Source organism: Pteropus alecto, unplaced genomic scaffold, assembly GCF_000325575.1.
Source record: "Pteropus alecto unplaced genomic scaffold, ASM32557v1 scaffold185, whole genome shotgun sequence".
NCBI lineage: Eukaryota > Metazoa > Chordata > Mammalia > Chiroptera > Pteropodidae > Pteropus > Pteropus alecto.
Window position 1 is genome coordinate 5,579,650 of NW_006438088.1, and position 20,100 is coordinate 5,599,749.

The window sequence follows — 20,100 nt, forward strand, 5'->3', positions numbered from 1 at the left end:
CATGATCATGATTCTTAATGTGGTATACAGAACATGCTACTTCATGAAGAAGTATTTAATAGAATAAATGGATGAAAATGCGTTATGGGTAATTAAGAGGAGCAATGATAAAACTAAAGCAAAATATTTAGACTATTATTTTAAAACTTGAAAGACTTTAATTATATATTACTTAGCATGCAACTGTTTAGTACCTAATACATCATTAGAATACTGACCATAACATTAGTCACTATGTATTATAATAATGAATAAATTACATTAATATTAGTTTAGCATTACCTTTTAGTATAACTATTTTTATATTAATATTTAAGTTATATTGCACATCATAAATTGTCTCATGGCTTTGTCTTAAACTTAACTGACTCTTCGGCTTAGTTTTTCCCCTTGTTCTTTAGACATGAATACTTTTTCGAAACATTGTTATGACCATATTTATATTGGGCCTTTGCAATATTCTTGAAAAGAGAGGGGGAAAAAAGCTGAAATCAACTCTTGGTTAATAGTATATAATCATTCACATCTTAAAAACTCAGTGCTTTATGGAAATGTGGTCACCCAGTTTGTGAATGCATTCTTTCTCCACACTGTATGTACTGTGCACCCACACAACTAAAACACACTCAGAAATTCTTCTGTTTTGCTGGTTTCTGGCTTCCCAAAAGAAAATTAAGATAAAAACCAAAACAATGACAACTGCATCATCCAAAACAGCAAGCAGCAAACAAAGACTCCAGAGGACAACGCCAGCTCCCTACCTTGGCAGAGGGTCCCCAAATCTGCGCAGTTGGCTAGTTCTGGTGCTGGGAGCGGGACCAGATAGGAACCTTGATCAACAGAGAGGATTATACAAGTTTGTCTCATGATTTAATATTATCCAGAAAAAAAATATCATAATCAAATGGCTGGTAAAATAAGAGCAGCCTTAGAAGAGTCCACCAGTAATACTCTGACATCAAGTAATCCTTTTTTTTTTTTCTTTTTAGGTGAGGGAACCCTTGGTTGACCTCACAGATTGCAAGGACCTTGCCAGCTTACGATCCCTTTTTTTTTATTTTTTATGCCTACAGCACCTGGTCTTCCTAGGTGGTCTCCCATCCAAGTACTAACCAGGCCCGACCCTGCTTAGCTTCCGAGATCAGATGGGATCAGGCTTGTTCCAGGTGGCAAGGCCATAGACAAGTAATCCTCCTAAAGGCTTTGTATCAATTTCTGCAAATGTAAAATCAAGTCTTTTGAAATAGCCCTCAAAATCTTTAACTCAATTTATTGGCTATCCACACATGAAAGGAAATGTTTGTATAAAAAGTTCAGGGCCTTTTCACATAATAAATTATACAGTTCTAGTGGAAATTCATACAAATAAAATAGTATAAACATCAAAGGTAACTTTTGAAAGTGAACTTGGATATTAATACTCATAAAATGCACATATTCAGTTCCTGGGCACTAACATATGCTATTTACAATTCCAGAAATATGTTTCTGTGACTTCGAGTTGGTCTCTGTGTCATTTTATTTCAATCTTTTAATGACTCATCCTCAGTAGGAAACAAGTTTTAAGCAATTTTCTAGTAGGAGTAGTGGATTTTCTCTGTTGCCCTAAATCTCCCTATGACAATTAACAGACTTTTATGAACAGGTTAAGGTTAGGGAAGAGGGGCTAAATTTATCATGAAACATACTGCACTGTGAATAAAGACAGAAGAATAAATACAAATACACACATAAATACATATATTCAATTTTAAAAGGACGTTTTTATAATAGCGATTCCATTCCAATGTTTAAACATTTTCCAAACTTCCCTGTGGAACTAGCACATGAATGCAGAGCAGGTACATGAGCTAATCAAAGATGTCTATGTGAATGGTGTGCATAAGCAGAAAGTATCCCCAGCTTAACAATATCTTAGGAGTCATGGTTTCCTCATTCTTGATTGCCTCAGGTGCCTGGCCCAAGGAAGGAATGATGTTACCTCAGAAAGAACCAACCCTATAGGCAAGTCTGTGATGTTAACTGGCAAGAAGCTCTCATTATAGACTTGTACATGTGCATTCAATAAAAATTTACTGCTTATACTGTATGAGCACAGAGACTATAATAATACTTTAGACAATGTCACTGCTGTCAGACAGGCATGAACAGGAGATGTATGAACAGTTCTTGGAGTGCTGTCAAGTGCTTAGTAACTCGAATGAGGCCTTGACCAGAGGGCTGGTGAGAAGGGAGAAGGATGAAGGAAGCCATCTATTACAAAGAAGAACTGTGAGGAATGTGAGGGGTCACTATATTGATCAGGAGATCAGAGACTAAAGATGAATATTTCTAGCAGACAGAATTACTGAAAAACACACCTAGGAGGCAGTGAAAATATCTGGGAACCAAAGTGACATAGCAGTCCTAGAGCAGAGTATTTGTAGATATCCAGGTAATAAAGAGCCTATGGAGGGTCTTATGGAATGCAGGTTTCATGAGTGCAGAGACTCTGTGACTTTCTAACAACGGTGTACTCCTAACGCATAGTAAGTCAGTGCTTGAACTTTACTGAGTAAATTACTGAATGCATTATGCATGACTGCTCACATTTTGAACTCTTTCTTAAAGGAAATGAGAAAAAAATGAAGGGAAGTGGTGAGAAAATTAGATTTAAATTTGAACACTTTTGAGGCCCCATAACCAACTAAAATAGGGGAGATGCAAGAAGCATAAATAATACTAATAATCCAGGCTTGGTATCATGAGTACAATGAGGATGGACAGAAAGAGATGGATACAAGACATTTGAAAATAGAATGTTTAGAATTCAGTGACTTACTAGAGAACAGGCAAAGCAAGGGAAGAATAGAAGACATTTTATTTTTCTGGTTTCCAACTTGAGAAACTGATATATAATGATCTCATAAAAGGAGATAGGAAATAGTGGAAGAAGAAAACGTCGTGTGGGCTAACCTCTAAGTCCAGTAATGGAAACTGAGGTGACTATGAAATAGCTGGATACATGGCAGGTGTACATGATTTTGTAGGAAGTCTAGCCAGGAAATAGCCAACAAAAGCTATGGATGTGTCAGGGATCACTAGAGTTATAGTGTAGATTTGAGAAGAGAATAGGATGTAACCATAGATGTTGTTATATTTAAGTATCAGATATTTTATTTTAAAAGAGCTATACATTTGAAAAGGTAAAAATAGCTCCTGTAGAAGGTGGTTTTATGGAATTCAAGTGAAAATGTTTCATGGGGGATGTGCTAATATCAAGTGTACCAGAAAGGTCAAGAATAATAAAGACTGAGAAGACCTTTAACTTTGCATTGGAATTTCGATAGTAGCTCTACAGAAATTAGTTTCAGGAGCGTGAGAAAGATGAAATTCTAGACTTCCAACATTTGATTGAGGAGTGAATGCAAAGGGGAAGCTTGACTATGAAAGGAAGTAGAGATAGGGAGGGGAAGTTTTAAAGATTGAAAATTTAGACAAGCGTACTATGGAAAAAGAACATTTGAAGAGGCAGAAGTTGAGGCCAGCCTCAGACAGAATTGAAGTAGAATTCTATCTTGAAAGTTTTCTGCCCATTCTTCTTTCCCATAACTCTTAACTTATGCCTCCTTCTTGAAGGACCTCATTTCTCCTTTCGGTACTTTATTTTAATAAAGAAATTCTAAAAACTAAAAAGCCTTTAAAACTCAAAATAGCTGAGGAAATCTCAGCCACTGTAACGTGCAAGAGAGGAGACCCTGGGATGGAGTTCCTGTGCTCAAATTACACACAATGTTGGCAGTCAAAGGCTCCTTAGTCCAACTTCTGGCACTGATACAGTATCTCTGGAAGACAAACGGAGATAAGGGGACATTGTTGTGGGAAAGAAGTTTTAAGGCTAACTACATTTCCACTGTGGCATAATAAAGAGCTCAGAGGTGGGAATAAGGAAAGAAAATCAGAAGAGTTATGATTTACATAACTTTTTATTTATCACATATGTTAATACTTATATTTACTTGCAGAAGTCACAGATAGAAGTGCAGGCAAGCTATTAGTAGGGTTCAAGGGTCTAGCACAGCATCTAGTACACAGTAGGCTGTTCAGTAAGGACTTGACATTTCTCAAATGCCAACTTTTGGTACAGTAAACTGACAATTAGTTGTTTTTTTACATAAATGCCTATTTTCAATTGTTGTCAATTAAGGATTTCATGCCATTTTTTGTGTGTTTTTTTTGTGTGTGTGTGTTTTATTTTGTTTTGTGTGTGTGTATGTGTTTTAGTTATCTTCAGAGGTTAGGTGGTCGTATATTTGACAATTTTTGTTAACATTTTATTAGTGTCAATGTATAGTAACAAGTTCAAAATTCAATGTAACATCTTGTCATGAGATATTGTAACATTTACTTCTTAATATTTAAGTTGTCGGTTACTCCTTCTTGGGCAACTTCAAGTTTAGCAAATTGACATTGCTTTATAAATGCTCAATAAACATGATTTTATGGTGATTTAATATATCAATATAAATTAAATTTGATCATTGTTTTGGTTAAAATGGTATAAATACAAGCGAAAGGTCTTATCAGAGGGAAATTATATTGATAAAATCTTACATTGCAAAAACAATAAATCATATGTAAATACACAAAATATAAAAAGAGTACACATTTTTTAAAAATTTTAAACAGGTCCATGTTCAGCATATCTGCATTAAAAAAGCCACTATTACTATCAATTCTCCTTAGCCAACAGACCAGGAGATTGTTAAGGAAGACAAGACAGTACTCTCTCCTGGATAATGATAATGTCTTTGGCATGAAAATAGTTTTCAGAATGTGACCTATGTATGTTCACTGAGTTTTGTAGATATCACAAAGGTGTTTAAAGGTGTTTCTTAATGGTAACTGCAAAATTTAGAGCCAAATTTCCTTGAAAGAAATGTAATCACTAAAAATGAGCAGTTGACGAAAAGCTGTAAAGCTGTTACTCTCTCTTCTCTATATGTTGTTCTTCCAAAATTATGCTACTGAAAGGAGTCACTTTTTATTTACACAAGTTGTGGTTAAAAAAAAAAGACTGATGTGTAGCCAACAACTCATCTTATACCCTACTCACTGATAATCCAAATAATAGTAGACAGCAATAAACCCTCGGCATGAGTTACAATGGGAAAAAAAATAATTCCTTTCAATTTCCTTTTTATAATTTTCCACAAATAAATATATTTAAAATAGAATTATTTCTGAGAACCATTTATGCTCATAGAGTTTAAACATTTCCAAATAATAAAGTCCTTTGTAAAGACAAAGTGATTTTATCTTTATTTTATTAATTAAAAATAATTTAGTAATCTAAAAATGCAATACTCAGTAGCTTGTTAGGGATGAAAGGAAGGAGGAAGGAGCCAATAGTGAATCAAAGTTTTGTGACCATGAAGGACAGAACTGCCCATTGAAAATGAGATGGTAAAAAAATAATAATAATTGAAAATGAAAGGGAAAAATCCAAGAGTTGATGAAGCCTTAGTAATTAAGAACAAAATTTTGGAAATGAAAACAAAAGTTGGTACAAATTCAAACATTTCTAGAGAAGAAAAACAACAAAGTTGGGTACTTATGAATTGTGTCTTATCTCTATAACCACAGTGGCTAATAAATGGAAGTGCTTAATAAATGCTTGTAAAATAAATGTAATTTGTTTGAACTTAGACTATTCATTGAGTTATACTGTACCACTCCTCAGGAAAGAGCAGTTAGCAGTAAAATAAATAAAACTGGTAGAGAAGGCACTGTCTGTTCTTTGTGAAAGCTGATGGACATTAGCCAGTATCTAAACCTGAATCATAACACAGGCAAATACTTGCACCTCTAATTAAAGAGTTGGCTAAGGAAATTATCAATCCAAGGAGGTTATAAAACTGAACGTGTTTAATAAAATTGTCCTAAGGAAAAAAAAATGATGCTATAAAATAAAAACTGCTACTAAATAAAGTTTTTCTTTCTGAAAAGAACTGACAAGATTAAACATGTTTTTTAAAAAAAAACTGATGAAAATTTCTTAATTAAGGTATACCTCCCTAGTATAATTAGAATTATTTAGGAAAACAAAAAAGCCTAATTTTGAAACTTGAAACATTTATTGATTTATTAAAGTTAGGATATTTCATATTTGAAACAAATGACAGAATGTTTAAATGTAGTCAGTTCTGCTCTACTACCTTATTTACATGTGAAAATTTACTTAACAATAGGCCTTTGGAAAATCTATTCATTTTCTATCACAGATTGATTAGGAAATAAGAAAGTCATATTTAACAGGCATTGTCAGGCCAGTGGAATGTCAGGAATAAATTCTATTTTCCCATTGGCTACTGTACTCATGTACTCATCATTAGTTTTTAGAAGTTATTAGCACCATAAATGGCAAGCCAAAACATTTTGGGAAAAAAAGGTTAAAATGTTAATAGAGCATACTGTTCTTCATTTATTGAAGTTTTGCTTTGCTAACAAGCTTAGATACAATCTGTGTTACAGGTATTTCCTGTCTGTTAATAAGTGACTTGGTTCTTCAACTCCCAGAGAAGATGATTAAGCAGCAGGAAACTCCCTCTCCCTCTCCTGTTATGACTCCTGAAACACAGTCCAGGATATCTGAATCTATGGAATGTGGGTGTTCAGTGTCATCGTGGATGTCAAGAAGACCATTACAAAAATTAAAGGCATTCAAGTACACTGAGTGGGTAAGCTGTGCCACTCCTTTGAATGAAATCATTTTGAGAACTTATAGATGACTAAGCCACATGAGCATGTATTTGATGCATTCTGGTAACTTTAAGGCTTGGGAGAGGAGTTTTAAACACAGTGTTAAAGACAATACAAAAACTCATGGACATGGCTCTGTTCCAATAAAATTTTGTTTACAAAAACAGATGGCCTGTCATAGGCCCTTCTCGTTCATCAATCCCTGGTCTACAGGATTTCTTAGAGAAGCTTAGCACTTCTTGTATGCTATATTCTTCACATTTTATTATATTAAGGCATCCAAGAAACACTGCAGGGAAGAAAACATAATTTTGTTTAAAACAAATACTATGTTAACACCTAGAAAGCTAGCGTTTTCCCACAAAAGGCACTCATCAGAAGAGACAGCTCCTGGACCTTCACACTTCTCATCTGGTAGAAATTAGCTCTCTTTTTCAAGTCCTATGTCCCATTTTCTAATCCTGCTTATTCTGAAGGGCAGTCTAAATCATATTGGTTAAGAGAGCAAGGTTCTAAAACCAAACTTTCTGGGTTTAATTCCAGGCTTGGACACTTATTAACATTGGTTAAATTCTTTAAAGCCTTTGTGCCCCAGATTTACCTGTAAAATGGGGTTAAAAATAAAATCCACATCATGGGAATCTGTGTTAATGAGTTATAAGTATAAAGTGCTTAAAATAGTACCTAGTATATATTTTCAATTTCAGTATAAATTAAGTATTAACAATTATTAATATACCTAAACAAATTCTTTTTCGTTTGTTTGCTTTGGTTGCCATAGCCCTCAAATACTGCTCTACAGAAAGGCAAATGTTAAATGGTCTATATCACGACTTTCTAATAATGACCAAGGATATGGTGAAAACAGGCCCCTCAACTGAAGATTATCACTGTGGGTGCAGGAAGTGCGCCAGGGCCCTCTCCTCCCGTTCATCATCCCACACCAAACGCACACACTGGGTCTTCTCATTTTCCTCACTAAGTGAAAGACTTCTCGGGAGGCCCTGAAGGTGCTGTGTAGCTAAACAGACTGAGACGAGCTGGGGAACACCACTAGCTCTTACACAGTTCCACAGTCTCTTTCTGGAACAAGGTCGTGGTTTACCCTCTTTCCAACAACCCACAAGGAAATACCTCTCAAATGACATCACTTAATAGCCTCCCAACATCTGCAGGAGCACCATGGCCACACGGAGAAATGGGTTACCCACACAGAGAGGTAGGAGTTCCCCAGGCCGGAAGGGCAAACACAGGTCACAGAACCTGGGGAGGTGGCCTCAAGTCTTCACAGTGGGTCCTACTTTGTTCAAAAGACTGGGAATGAGTTTTTGATAGAATTTCCTCCAAAAACACATACAAATTACTTTTTAATATTAGACTTCTTCTTACCTCCATGACTGAGAGTTGTCTCTGTGACTAAAAAGTACATATCAACACCTTAAATTTAGTCATATAACATTGAAAAGTGATATTGAAATTTGCACATTTTTGTATCTGATCAGTCCTGTAGTAAAATAAAGACTTCCAAAATTAACTTAAATACACAGAGGACATTTGATAGAATTTAATATAATTTTGTTACATGGAATTATTTCCCTATTTTGCATTTAGCTACTCCCAAAAAGCACCAAAAAAGAGTACTTGAAACAAATGACAAATGCTCATTTTCAAATGGAGAAAAAAAAGTTCAAAGAAAACAGTGATAATTCCTGATTATCAAAGATTTTCTTTAAATGGACAGTTTTGATATTTAATACCAACTGAGTAAATACTATTCTTTTAGGTGGTGGTTGTTTATTTAAATAATGTCATGGACATTTCATTCTAGGACGATAAAAATCAACTTTTACTGTATCCTCTTTGTGATTAAAAACAATAATTTATTAATTTCTTTTGTTTCAGTCTGGCATTAATACTTCTATTTGAGACATGATAATTATAACTGTTGCTATGCTAATGATAAACTGTGATATTTTATGACATAACTGAAAAACGGTAGGACCAAAAGCTTTGACTGAAAAATACATGGCTTGTAATCAAACATATACCATGAATGGCTAAGCAGAAAACGTTTTAAAAATTAAAAACTTCTCATTAATGACAATTATATATATATATGTATATACATGTGTGTATTTATTATACATGCATACATGTACGCATATGTAATTATACACATATGTATGTATGATTTCTTGTTGACAAACATATTCATAGAACAATGCTTGAAAAAAAGGAGTTAATATGCCACTGACTTACCACAGCTTAGGTTGCTTTCGGCTTTCAGAGCCAGGGTTGGGATATTCCAAAAGTCATTTTGCCAGTCAACCACATTCCCTTTCACATTACAGCTGAGGTTGGAGAGGATTTTGGAATTCATGGTGAAATTCCAAAGTCGAAAGTTATAAATGTCCCCTTTTAGAGAGGCAATTTCATTTTGATTGGAGCCCAACAACAATTTCCCATTCCCAGAAATAACTTTACTAATGGTAGAATCGCATGGAACTGCTTCATAGTTTCTTTTAAAACTTACACCAACAGAGCCCAAAGAGTTATTCCAAATGATGCAGAGCTGCTCAAAGCTTTCTGTGAAAATGTCTTCTTTATCCTTTACAGGTAATACACTGTTTAGTAAGCATTTTGAGCCAGAAATAGATAGAAAGTAGCCGCTCTTGGCTTTTCCAAAACTGAGTAATTGTGTGAAGGATGCATCTGAGTAGGAGAAAGCCATCCAGTCGTTGTCTTCCTTGCCAATTTTGGTTGCTTCGAAACAGATTGTGAAAGCACTGAGCTCCGGAATAGAGACACTTTTTGCAATTGATACCTGGTAAACATCTAGCGCCTGGGGTAAAATGACCTTTTGATTCCTTAAGGACACAGCAACTAGGACAAAACATAATAACAGATAAAACATGTTAACTTCAGAAATGGACTGAGATGCAAAATATCTGATACACCCGTCCCCTCTGCCACTCTATTAAACTCTCCTCTTCCACTGTCCATTTACCCTCGATCGCCAATCTATCTCCTTATACCGATAATAATAATAGCAATCAGAAATCCCACCCATTTTAACTCTAATAGCGGTTGGATCTCATACCTAAACCTTTGAGTTACAGTCAGCCAAGTTAATAACAAGTGTTTTTCTTAATCCATGAACTGAAAAAAAAAAAAACCAAACAAACCCCAAACCATAATTGATAAACTATTAGTTTTAGGAAAGCTCTATTGATAATTCAGATTTTCAAAAATATGCTACTTTTCAAGTAATTTCTAAACATAACAGCTAATAGTCCTATTTTTCATTAACAATTGCCTTTCGCTCTTCCCAAACACTCCTATGCTACCCCCTCCCTTTCAGACACCCATATCATACTCATACGCCCCATCACTATGGTATTTCAGGAATAAAGGCAAAGATAATTCCATTGAGGAGAGGGAGTCTAATAAAATGACAAACAAAAATGGAATTTTGAGCTATATTTCCATCATATCTGGGCATTTGATCTAGTTTGTGAGGGATAGTAAGGAGTAGTTAAAAGGGCAGACAGTGGAGCTTCCTATCCCAGCTCTTCCACACAGTGCCGTGTGACCTTGGACATGTTATGCACCTTGATCTATCCTAGTCTGTTCATCTGCAAAATGAAGGACAATGGTATCTACTGCACAGAAATTAAATAAGTTAATGCCAGCAAAGCACTATAGCAGTGCCTATGCCATATCAATATATAGCTAGTATTGATTACTAATATGAATTACTATTATTAAATACATAATGAATTACAAAAAATACATTAGCCTAGTCCTTCTGTGATATATGTGAAATTACTAAACAATACAATGGATTTAGCCCTGTGCTAACATAACAGACATTGTGAAACATTATGAACTGATCTGAGAGAGAAGTAACTCTTCAAAAATACTGTTTAATACTGGTTTCATATAAATGCTAGTTTGAATATATTTTAATATACTTCAAGAATAGATCTATGGTAAAACATCATTTAAATATAAATATTCTACTTAAAAAATCCATGATGGAATTTAATAGAATCATGGATTTTAGTCTACTTTTTAAATACAAAGCAAAAGCAGTTTAAAGATCTATTTACCTAAAAGGATGCTTATGCAATATGAACCTAGTGTTCTATATGCGTCATTAAAATAAGGCTACAAGGAAAGATATCCACCAACATTTTATCAGTGGTTATGGCTGGGGGTACATGTATAGATAATTGTAATTAGTTTCTTTTTTATTTTCAAATTTCCTATATTTTATAATTTTTAAAACATTTGGAAAATCAAAGCGCATGTGTTTCAATTACCCACACATATACCTAATGTCAACTACAAATAGTAAATAACTGCCACAAAAACACAATTTATAATAATGAGAAATTTTTAACAATTTATAAAAGTTATTTTCATAGTGGTGCCTTTCTATTTTTGTTTTTCTTGATAGAGGACATCTACTTAAGTAGCTCAGGAGAAAAAATGTGCAAGTAAATCTCATAGTCTTAAAGCTTGTGTTTTCCTTAAGCAATGAAAGGTTTTTGAAAGAATGGAATTATTTTGATGTGATATGCCAGAATCTAGAAAATATATCTGATATATTTTTATTTGATAAAAAACATATTTTGATATAAATTATATATAAAATATATTTTCTTTCCTTCAATTAGCCATTTTCAAGAGTCCTCAGTTTATGTTGTCTATTAGCTTAACTTACAAATAGCTCTTTTAAAATCTTAATTTATATGCTAATTTTTGATATTTGTCCCCTAGCATAGTTCCTTAAAAGGGCAACATCTTAAAAACTTAAAATAAAATGATTCTAAATAGAAATGTTTTAAATGTTAACTGGAGAGATGTTAGAATTACAGATTTTAATTATTAGCTGTGGAATATCTAGTGTCTTCCAAGCAGACTTTAAATGTTCTGCATATAAACAGTATGAAAATTCAGCTCTACTGTAACCAGATTTTGGATCTGGTAACTATATATTGCTAATGAGAAAACTCGGAGAATATTAACAGCTTCTTGCCCTTAAATTCTAATCCTAATCATTTACATTCACATAAAAGAGCATAACTCTTTCTTCTGGTCCTGTGTTTACTGTAGAACATGTTAAATGAAAGCAGAAGGTTGGCACTGCCTTTGGTTTACATACCTCTGATGTAGCTGGCATTGAAACCTTTCTTCTGGATGCTAAAGTCACTTGAAAAGGACACATGCATCTCGTTCGCACTTGAGTTAAATGATAGGCCTTTGGCAGTTGCTCCACAAAATTTAGTCTGACTCTCTCCATTATCAAGGGATAATGAGTCATAAATGCAATTGGGAGCTTCTTCAATGTCGAAATCATTAAATGTTATCTGAATGATATAGCCGGTGGGGGCTCGAAGGGTCCACACGCAAGCCTGGCTGTTAGGGTAGTCGTTAGGGTAGCACGGAGAAGTAAAGGTCCCAGAAGGGTTGGAGAGGACAACCCTGCAGTTGGCACATCCCCACACTGTTGGCCAGACAAAAAAGAGACAGAGAGAAAGGCTGGGATCAGAGGTGTACAATAATCCAAGAATACCACATACTGGGGATAAACAATAAACATTTTAAAATAACAAAATGTAATCATGAAAATTAAAAAGGAAAAGTGAAACCATCTCAGAGAAAAAGAAGTACCAATAAAGCAACAAAAAGTAAAAGAAAAATACTATATTTTAGAGCAATGATTCTTAAACTTGGTGTAGGTGGGAGGTCATATACTCTGAGAATCTGATGAAAGTTATGAGAACTCTCTCCAGTAAAATGCACAGTGACCACTCACTTGGTATATAATTTTAGGGAGTACATGAGGCTTCAAGAGGCAACGACAGATTTCACAAAGCTTCACTATAGAGTAGAGAGTCTCTACTCTATAGAGGAACTGAACTGGATTTGAAGGAGTTACAGAACTATAAAGGTAGAGCTCAATATTACGAACTATGGATATAAAGGAAGATAAATGTTTAGGAAATAAATGTGTAAAGAGAAAGCTATCAATACAGAAAAATAAACAGGTTATCTTCTAGCAGACTGTATTTTTTCTAAATAAATATTCAAATAAATAGCACCACCTTACATGTGTGGAATATTTACAGTTTTGAAAGTACTTTCATGTATACTATTTGTTAATCGTAGTTAATAATTATATACTTGTGTGATTATCTCATTTATGCATCATTCAGTAAATATTTATTGAGTGCCTGTTACAGGTCAGGCACTATTCTAAATAGTATATACCAATGAATCTAAACAGTTAGTATACAGCAAGGAACATGGATGACGAGGTCTCTGAATGATTTCTTATACTTCAGTTTTGGACCCAAAGATAAACAAATAATAATATAATGACAGATGGTGATAAGAAGCAAAGGAAAAGTAAAGCAATCAATCATTCCTCAATTATTTATTGAGGGCCTGGTCACAAGCTGGAACCAGAAACCAAGGTCTATTCTCTTCTAATCTAGCAATACTTTTACAATTAATATTTATGTTGCTTTTAAATATTTGTATAAATGTAGGCAGAAATCTCATTTAGCCAACATTCTGGATAAAGAAACTACCATAAAACTGACACATAAATTTTCAAACAATAAAGTATTTTCACTATGTTAACGTAAATCACTCTAATTTTATTGTGTTCCTTCCTTTTTTATTGAATTGAATAGACTGAATACGCAATAACTTTTCTTGTAGTTATTACAAATACTATTTATTCTTCTAAGGTACAGTGATATATTCAAGGACATATATGTTTTGCTGCTCAAATTAAGTTTTGCTGTTTTCTTTTCCCTGCGGCTATCTTGTGTTACACACTGTTTTGCCTTGCCAACTCTGCTCCCCATTCATTCTTTCTCTCTTGCCCTCCCTCTGCTCTTCCTCCCTAAGTCTCCAACACCTTGTACAGGCCTGAAGACAGCCAGAGGAAAACAAATTATGATCATCAGTGTTTACCAAATGCCTTCCCTGGACCACCGTGCTCCTATCCTTTTCAGCATTATTCAGAGTAGTTGTTACTTCCATTTCTGAGATCATTTGCTTATTGTCTGTCTTCTCTCACTAGTCTCTAAGCTCAACAAGCAGAGAGTACGCACTGTCACATTCACCATCTTATTCCTCATAGCATCCCTGACACATAAAAGACCTCTGATGAAATTTATTAAATTTATGAAAAAGCGAGTAGCCTAAATGAATGAAAAAAGAATACCTAAATTGAAAATACCTAAGTATGGTATATGAACCTAAGTCAAAGAAAGTCTAAGTCTGAAACAAAGATAAAGAGTGGGTGAGTTCTGGACTATCTCTTTGGATGGAGTTTTCTTCAATTATTTCACTCATAGAGTAAAACTGAGATGACTTGGCCTCTCTGATAAGGTTAATGTATCTTGGTTTCAGGAGAGAGAAGTAATCCTAGTAAATTAAAAATAACATATCCAATAATAGGCACTGAAGATTAAAAAAGAACAATAGAAATGAAAATAAGGTAAGATGTCTGTGTCATCTCAATATGTGTGCAGGTGGCATCATTTTTCCAAAATGAGATGTCATTCCCTATATCTAAGACCCAAGTAATGTTCATGACACCTTTTATCCCGATATATTGTTTTACCCAAACTTTTCCTAAGAACTGAATGAAAGGTACAAGAAAATTCAATTTGTCTGATAATACTATGTAATCTTGAATAAGTTCATCTCTCTGTGCCTCAGTTTTACTACCTTTACACTGGTAGTAATGACAGCACTTACCTCCTGGGGTTATTGGAAAGATTAGATGGATTAATATTGTAGAGTCCAAGGAGCCATACTGAGTACATAGTGAATACTATTTAAGTGTCGGCTATTATTAATTGTCACTAAAACACAAAATCTGTGCATCCATAATTTAAGAGAGGAAAACTAAAACCCCACCTTAGCAGAATTTTTCCCTAGACATTCTTGGGATACAAAAGAGAAAGACACCCATAATATTCATTTAAAAACATTTAAAACATTCTATATGATTCTCACCTACAGTAGCTAGACAGCACTGAGAGGCAGTGCTACCAAATAGTGATTATCTTAATTGGATTAAATGTCATACTAGGCAAAGTCCATCATATTCACTGTATTTATAGATCATATCACAATAAAAGGCTTTCACATATATTATCTCATTTGACATCATAACCCTGAGAATTAGTTTTACGTCCATCTTCAAATGAAGCAAATAAGTCTAATACAGATTACACAATTTGCCCAAAGGTACATTTCTAATTGATAGCAGGACCAAGATTCAAACCAGCCCTTCTGACATGTCTAGTGTCTTTCTAGGAAAAAAAAAAGTTCCATTTTTTTTTTTTTAACAAAAGTCACAACAAAGTGGTTAGCTCAAGTACTGTTTTAAGAGACAATATTTTTCAGTAGGCAATTTCTTAAACATAGTGTAATTACCCTAATATTAATATATCTTAGGAGACCAATTTTGAAATGTTTTAGTAAAAAATGTTCTAAAGTCTAAAATATAGTGCTTTGGATGTGCCAGTCTGGAGAAAATGTCACTGCTAATTGAATCCTACACTATGTACAAGTTCATTAAGAAATTAATTTGTTCTCTCTTAAAAACATGACTACTTAGAAGATGGCTACTGAATGAAGCCTTGGAAAAATAAGAGATAACATTATCTTTTACAATCTACCCAACTCAAAACATCTGGCTCAAGATGTTTTCCAAAACATATAGTAACATATTCACACTTATAATTTATAAAAGAAAAGTTTTTAGGTAATCTAAAAAACTAAACAAATTCCACCCTTGGCTCTTGCCTATGCTTGAGAATGTTTGGCAATAACTTATTCATGCATACTTTCATAAAACTTTATTCTTCAAAGAAACTCGAACCTACAATGGAAAACCTCCCAGTCATGCCAAAGCCTATCTTAATTTATAAACAACATTTAGATATATACTCAAGTTAACGATTATCTTATTGGGTTTTTTATTCCAGAGATTTGAATTTTTACTCTACTCTTGTTACAAGTATGTCTCTGTAAATCAAATACTGTGTTCTTTAAAAATCTCTCAAAAACAGGAGTTTCATATCCCAGGGAACAAATCAAAAAAGATCAATTTTAGCTGCTTTCAACATAAATCTGTAGATGGACTAACCATCTTTCCTATACTGTGTTAAATAGTGAACAAAATGAATGCATTTACATTAAATTTTGTTCTTCATTTGAACATCTATAAAACTCTCAGTAATGAATTTGTTGGAAAAACTAGCCAGTGAAAATTATCTTTAGAAAAATTAACTTAAGTTGCCAGCTCAGTGTGCATCTATTCAGTCTTTGCTTGAATTATCTATGTGACTACTAAATTCTAATAAATGAAAAGTGTGTTAGTTGCTTTACAAGGTTTAAAACATTTTGTAGCCTTGGTGGTTTTTCAAGATTAAACCTAAGGGCCAACAGCTGATAGTTGTAGGACCAGTTTTAAAGCCTAAATAAATCATCACAAAGCCAGGGCAGCCACACACCATTTCTCCAGATTAAGTAAAATGCTACCAGATGTAAAATCGATGAAGTAAAATGTAAGCAATACTTTAGTGCTGGAATGTATTAAATGATAACATATAGAACTGAACAACTTCATCAAAGTAAGTAGTTAAATTTTAAGTGATTTCAGGCCTCTATGCAGATTGTTTCAGGATGGCAAGGAATCTGAAGGCAATCTGGCTGTGAATTTGCAATTCACAACACATCTGTGATTCTGTTAATGTGATAGACTTGGCAGGTAGCCCTCCCCCACCCCCCACTCCCCTTGGAGCTCTGCACTCAAAGGTAGTATATCTCCATGCTGGGAGGGTCGCTGTTAGACCAGGGTTACATTGGTGGTCCCAATCTCCTGCTTCAATCAGTTCAATAATGTTGAAGATTCCTTGATGGGGCACCATTAAGCCTAACAGTTTTTTGAATTTCCAGAGAAATTCAAAGGCACCACACCTCAAACACAGTTCTGTCTTCTATTAGATTGTTAGTGTTTAAACTTCAAGTCTCGTCTTTCCATAATCGCCTCGGCATTAGAATATTTCATATGTAACTGCAAAGGTAATATTTTTGGAAGATCCAAATGAGTGAACTGTTGTAAATCCTTTCAGAGTCACCTTATTATACTGACATATATTTCTTGCAAGGGGATTAAACACACAAGCACACGTGCATGTATATGCACACACCCACACACATTTTCATGGGAAACTGTTCTCTCCTAAGCAATGGTTGAGTCTTTCTCCAATGTTAAAAATAATAATAATAGTAATAAAGTAATGCATTATTTGAAATAACCTAAACTGCCTGGTCTATCACTTAATCTACTTTCTGATTAATACGTCCAAATCTCTTATCCTTTTCCAAATCGCTGTACTATAAACCTCCAACTTTGTATTAATCCAGTCATGGCCCTTCTTGTTCTCTAATGCATAGGCTTCTGAGCACTACTGAAAAGGATTCCTAAAATTGCGGACATTATTTATACTAAACAGGCTTTCAATTTTATCTCTCTCACCTTCTGCCACAGTCAATATCTCTGAGCATCCCTCCCCCACCCCACTCTACTTGCCCTTATAATCTTTGCTATTCCAAGTATGGTCCTTATACCAGCAGCATCACCTGGAAGCTTGTTAGATATGCAGAATTATCTAGACTCACTATACAAAATTTGTGTTTCAACAAGATTCTCTGCTTATTTATAAGCACACTAAAATCTAAGATGTACTCTTTTAAATAACAACAGACTACAAAAGCTATTCACAGTTTCTGTGCTTATATCTTTCCCCAAGTTCTGCCCCTCCCACATCTCCTGCAGTCATATTTATACCATGATCTCAGGGGAAGACCCCTGACCTAGAGATCCAAATCCTGGGCTTAGCTATTCAGTCAGATTCCCTCTCTGAGAATTTGAAGCCAGAGACAAAGATAATTTATTCAGAGAATGATGAACAATGGAATGATGAAGTTGTATAAACTCAATGGTAGCAGATGCCTTGGCTACTTGCAAAGGACACTGATGGGCAGACAGAAAAGGAAAAGGGAGAAAATGTGCAGAACAGAGAGATGAGAGGAAACCAGATCACTGAGAAACACAAACACTTTAATTCTAGACATTCCATGTCCAGTAATCAATGGGAGGAGCTGTTGTTGGTATCCTGTCCTTGGATTCTATGACAAGAACTCTTATTATACTTACCGTCCCATTTCTTCACTCAATCCAAGTTTTCTGCACTGCTGTTCCTTACGACCAAGTGTGTTTCAAGCCAATACTTGACGGGACTCTCCTCTCTCTTCAGCATTCTCTCTACACTCATTCTCTCTAGGTGATCTCATGCAGACACAGGCCTTCATTATGTATAAATACTGATGACATACATGTTCTACTGAGCGCCACACCCGTACTTGCGAATGTCAACACAACATCTCCACTTGGATATCCCATAGATCCCTCGATCCAAATACCTTTTCCTCAAATAATTTGTTTTTATCCACTACTCTGTAATTGTTAGTGGTATGAGAGCCATCCAAGCTAGAACTCTGAATATCCCTTCTCTCTTCCTTCTCCCACATTTCAAATAGTTTGTCAAGGTTTATGACATTTCCTCTATTCATGGATATTTAATTTATTTCCTCATCTCATTCCCAGGGTCTCATATTTTCTCTTTTGGACGAAAAGCTCAGTAACTACTCTCCTTGTCACCAGTCTTGTCACCTCCAACTCATCTACCTCATCACTACGAGAAAAATCTATGAAAATGAAAATGCTAGTTTAAAAGTATGTTTTCTGTAATTCAAAATGTTCTCTGGGATCTAACAAGACAAGGTTCTTTGAATGACACATATGGTACTGCATAGTTGCCCTGTTCACACTTTCTAACTCGTCTCTTACTATCCCCCACATCTATTCATTAAATAAATACTAAGTATCTATGTGCCTGGCACCGTAATGGGGCTGGGAATACCATCGTGGATGAGATATAATCTTTGACTTTTTGGAATGTATAGATTATTGCAAATACAGATAAATAACTAGATAATGATAATACAATTTGAAAATTGGTCTGAAAGAGCAGGTAGATGTCATAGAAATGGTACTATTTCTAACAGAAGAAAAAGAAACTGAGACCTAAGTGTTCAGCATGAAAGTGGACCAAATAAGGAGGGGAAGCAGAGGAGAAAAAGAAGAGTATTTGGGGCAATAGAGTCAGCAGATGCAAAGGCTTGCAGGTGAGAGAGAGCACGGCCTGTTCAAGCAACTTAAGAATTCGGTTTAGCTGAAACATAGTCTACAAAGTAGGGAAAAATAAGAGATAAAGATGGCAAGGGAGGAAGAGATGAGGTTCTGCAGGGTTTTGTAAGCCATTCTAAAGAAAATAAAAATTATAATAAGAGCAGAAGTGAAAATCAAAAGGTTTTAATTATGGGACAATAAAATAATCAGATTTATGGTTAAAACAGATATTTTGTAAAACCTCACCCTTTTATACATAAACAACACAAAATTACCAGTGAACTAAGACCCTTGTAAGAATCACTGCAGAGTAACCCAAAGGACTTGACAGATGACAAGAGGAAAGAAAAAAGACAGCAAGCTACCATGACAGCTTGTTTGTGGAAAGAAAAGAGCAGTCACAGTAGTAGGGAAGACTAACCCACAAGGACTCACTGAAGCAAAGCCTCACCGTTGATGGCAAAGATAATAAAAGCGGCAAAGTGAGCAACCTAGTGCTCACTGAAGATCTGTCTTACTTTGATCTTGCATGTTTTATTACCTCTAAAGAAAGCCTAAGGGAACTATAAAAAACACTCGCCTAATGTTCATTCCACTTGAGAATGTCACAGAAAATCTTTCCATATGGATTGTCTAGGCAAAGTTGCAGGGTAAAACTGGTTTATGTTGGCATTAACCAGAAAAATATTGCTAAATATTACCAACATAAGCAGAGAATGTCTTAGCCTAGTAAAAACTAATTATAGTTCTAATACCCATGAAGGCAATGATGTAATTACTGGCTAAACAGTGCATTACTAACTTGAGCACATGAACTATCCATATAAAGTACTAGGACTATACTTGGCTTGTAGTAAGATACACAAATAAAATTAGTTTTTAGTGTTGTTGTGATTATGGTTGTTATTTAATAGCAGAGCATGTTAGCCATATTTCAGTTTGTTTATTCATTCATTCATTCATTCATTCACTCACTCAATTTTAGGGGCTCCTACTTCAATTCATTTTCAGTTTTCTTTTAGATATCTTTACATATGGTTACCAGAGGGTGGGGAGGAGAGGTA

The 20,100-nt window shown here is 34.7% G+C and overlaps 1 protein-coding gene and 1 pseudogene across 1 annotated transcript in view; both read right to left on the reverse strand.

The window, feature by feature from the left end:
- ADGRG6 (adhesion G protein-coupled receptor G6) overlaps positions 1–20,100 on the reverse strand; it is a 129,508-nt gene that overhangs the window by 56,265 nt on the left and 53,143 nt on the right. The window contains exons 3-5 of the mRNA XM_006915419.3: positions 11,912–12,253; positions 9,001–9,624; positions 762–830 (exon numbers count right to left, since the gene is read on the reverse strand). Of these exons, the coding sequence (XP_006915481.1) occupies positions 762–830; positions 9,001–9,624; positions 11,912–12,253 (1,035 nt within the window). The remainder of the gene's footprint in view (positions 1–761; positions 831–9,000; positions 9,625–11,911; positions 12,254–20,100) is intronic.
- LOC112482603 lies at positions 1,065–1,183 on the reverse strand (annotated as a pseudogene).